General features: G+C 46.2%; 1 protein-coding gene across 1 annotated transcript in view; it reads right to left on the reverse strand.

The window, feature by feature from the left end:
- Nucleotides 1-1,625: 1,625 nt before the first annotated feature.
- POLR2G (polymerase (RNA) II (DNA directed) polypeptide G) overlaps nt 1,626-3,222 on the reverse strand; it is a 9,324-nt gene continuing 7,727 nt past the window's right edge. Inside the window, exons 6-8 of the mRNA XM_006899814.1 lie at nt 2,076-2,147; nt 1,863-1,896; nt 1,626-1,656 (exon numbers count right to left, since the gene is read on the reverse strand). Of these exons, the coding sequence (XP_006899876.1) occupies nt 1,643-1,656; nt 1,863-1,896; nt 2,076-2,147 (120 nt within the window). The 3' untranslated portion in view covers nt 1,626-1,642. The remainder of the gene's footprint in view (nt 1,657-1,862; nt 1,897-2,075; nt 2,148-3,222) is intronic.

Consider the following 3,222-nt stretch of genomic DNA (forward strand, 5'->3'; position numbering starts at 1 on the left):
TCATCACCCCAAGAGTCAACAAATGGGCAGGACCATCTGGGAACTTGGCATCTTAACCCCCAGAGACACAAGATTAGAGTCTAGAGGAAATCTACAAATGCTGTATATCAGCTGGAATATAGTTTCCTCTGGAAAGGCCATGGCAAATCCAGCACTGAAATGTTCCTCATCTAACAAACTGGGAGGTGGGGAATGCAAAAGGAAAGGGCTACATGTGAATTTCCAACTCTCTCAATAAGAGTTTCACACAATGCAAGGAAAGGCCGTGAAAACAGGATGATTTGTGATACACAGTAGAGTGTGAGTGGAAGTCGAGGGATGAGCTGGAGGCTGGCCAGGGGTAACAAAAGGGTGAGGACAGGAACTACACTCCAGGAAATGGACAAGACTTGTGTTGTTATTGATCTCCCCAGCACCACTCAAAGCTGACTTTATGCTCTTCTTACCAGAAGAAAGCACAAGATGGGACTGAAAGTGAGGTCGGCTTCAATACAAATCTCATGCTTCCTACGGCACAGGGAAAGGGCCTAAACAAGAATAACTGAGGTGAGAAGTGACCAACAGTAGGGTGAAGGCACAGCGTGGAGGGCGGCGTGTCTGTTTCACCTCGTCAATATTTTTTTTAAATATTCTATTTATTTTACTTTATTATTTTGTACACGTGTACTGTCAAATAGGATCTGACAGGTACGGGAGGAGACTGCCCCTCCTTCTCCAGCAGAGCATCTGGTGGATTCAAACCATGTACCTCTGGGATTGCAGTGCAGCTTCTTGCCACTAGGCCACCAGAGCTCCCTCACCTTGTCATTATTTTGCATGTATCTCTGTTGTTCATCACTCAACAGAGTTGACCAACTAGATATGTTAAATTCTAGTTAGGAAATAAATTCTGTATTACAATTACTATGGTGATATCAACAAGTGATTAGTAAATAAAGGGTTCTGTTGTTATGAAGCTCAGAAGACTGTGTTGGTGTGCACAGTTTGTGTCACTGTCCCCTGGTCCCCCTTCCTTCCTGCCCAGTTACACTCTTGGTTAAGAGCAGGGAAGAGTAGGGGAGTATCCCGGACCAGGATTAGGACTCAGAATGACCCCAACGATGGTCCTATTGGCTGAAAGCCAGAGTCCCAACATCAATGTCCTGCCTTTAGTGAGGTCACCTCTGGAATGAGGGAGGTGGCTCTGTCGGGTCCATGAGGGACTGAGGCAGGCTGAATCATCAGAAGAGGAAAGGGGGCTGAGGGGCATTTAGCCCTAGTCTTTTTTCTTTTTTATTTTATAATTTTGTGTGTGTACCGTCAAATCAGATCTGACTGGTACAGGAGGAGATTGCCCCTCTTCTCCAGCACAGCATCCAGTGAATTTGAACCGCACACCTCTGGGAAACCCCACAGTCTTTTAAAAAATGGAATAGCAGCTCCTGACAAAGGAGGAGGTAAGAGCTCCAGGAGAACCAAGCATCTTTTATGAGGACTTTTATGGGTGACACAAAGCCAGCTACAGAGGAGGTAGAATCAGATGTTTGCTGAGGACAAGGAACCTTCTTTGCTTTTCACAGCCAAAAAGCGGCCTCTGGGCGACATTGGAGTGTGGCAGCCACAGGTGCTAAATCAGGGCCACACAAGGCAGGAGGCCTCAGGCTCAGCTCACAAGTCCTGTGAGGAGAAGAAGAAAGGCACATCAGTGAGCCAGGGACAGTCCCACCCCTGCCTCCCCATCCCAAGGGGACATGCCCTGGATCTCCTGAGTACACAGCCTGAGAGAGCTGTTACTCCGGCATTAAAGCTCTGTCTTCTCCCTGCCCCACACCCCCTGCTTGGGCGCCAATCTCAGCATGCAAGCAATCCCGTCAGGCGCTCACCCAGGTAATCGTCCATCAAGGAGCCAATAGCAAACTGCAAGACAGAAGGTAAAAAGAAAATGAAGCTCATAACCTGACCCCCTACCACCGCAGCCCTTCCACCCACCATCACCCTTTCTTCCATAGGACCCCAGTCACTCTGGCTGGAAGAAATCAACATCTCCCACATGTGCCCAGTACCAGTGGCAGGGAGGGGTCAGGCCAATGACTTACAATGTCATTCTTGTCCACCCGGGTCCCCACAATCTTCAAACGGATTTCATCTTCCTGTTGAATCACAATGTCCTGGATAGAGAAGGGAATAGTGTACTCAGATCCCCCACAGGCCTAAATCCCACCTGCACCTCAACGTGGCTCCTTCTCGGGGCACATCGAGGTCCACTGGCATAGTCCACGGGGGAGAAATATGGCACACAAACCAAGGGTCAAGCTTTCTGGTTTTATAGAAGACTGGTGTAACTATGGCCCATAGTCACTGTTCAAACGCACTGTGTCATGACTTTCCACCAAAAACTGGACAGGCTTATAATGGCATCAGGGAGGCACTTCCTCCTTAGAATTACCAGTCAGACAGAGTGAAAGAGAGTAGCAGTTGCAGAAAGGGAGGGGAAGGGAAGAAAATGTGCAACAATGAATGAATAAATTTTTTTTTGTTTTAAATGCTTCAAATCACTGGCAATAAGAGAGCTGCAAATCAAAACCACAATGAGATAGCCTCTCACTCCAGTAAGAGTGGCAAAGTTTAACAGGGCAGCAAGTAATAGATGTTGGAGAGGATGTGGCGAGAAAGGAACTCTTATACATTGCTGATGGGATTGTAAAATGTTGCAACCATTCTGTAAGGCAATTTGGCGCTTCCTCAAAAAGCTGAACATAGAAATTCCATATAACCCACCTATTTCACTACTTGGAATATACCCTGAAAATATGAAAACTGAGGCACAAACTGAGATTTGTACACCAATGTTCATAGCAGCATTCTCAAGAATATGGAAACAGCCCAAATTACCAACCACAAAGGAACGGATTGAGAAGTTATGGTACATTCACACAATGGAATACTATGTAGCACACAGGAGCAGTAACTTCGTAAATTATTACCTAACTTGGGAGGGACAAGAGAACATTATGCTGAGTGAACTGACTCAGTCCCACAAGGATAAATATTAAATATTGTAGAATGTGTATAAAGGATCCAGGAGGGGTGGGAAAGGCTGGAAGCAGAGGGATGCGGAGGTATAGGGGGAAGAGGGAATTAGTCATTGGGTTGTACAATTTGATGCATTAGGGGGTGAGGGAAATTGAAGCAATTTGTTCCAATTTGTTTTATTTTAGACTTTTGTAAATAAACTAGTGGGGG

This window comes from Elephantulus edwardii, unplaced genomic scaffold, assembly GCF_000299155.1.
Source record: "Elephantulus edwardii isolate Elephantulus edwardi_28Jun2011 unplaced genomic scaffold, EleEdw1.0 scaffold00268, whole genome shotgun sequence".
Classification (NCBI taxonomy): domain Eukaryota; kingdom Metazoa; phylum Chordata; class Mammalia; order Macroscelidea; family Macroscelididae; genus Elephantulus; species Elephantulus edwardii.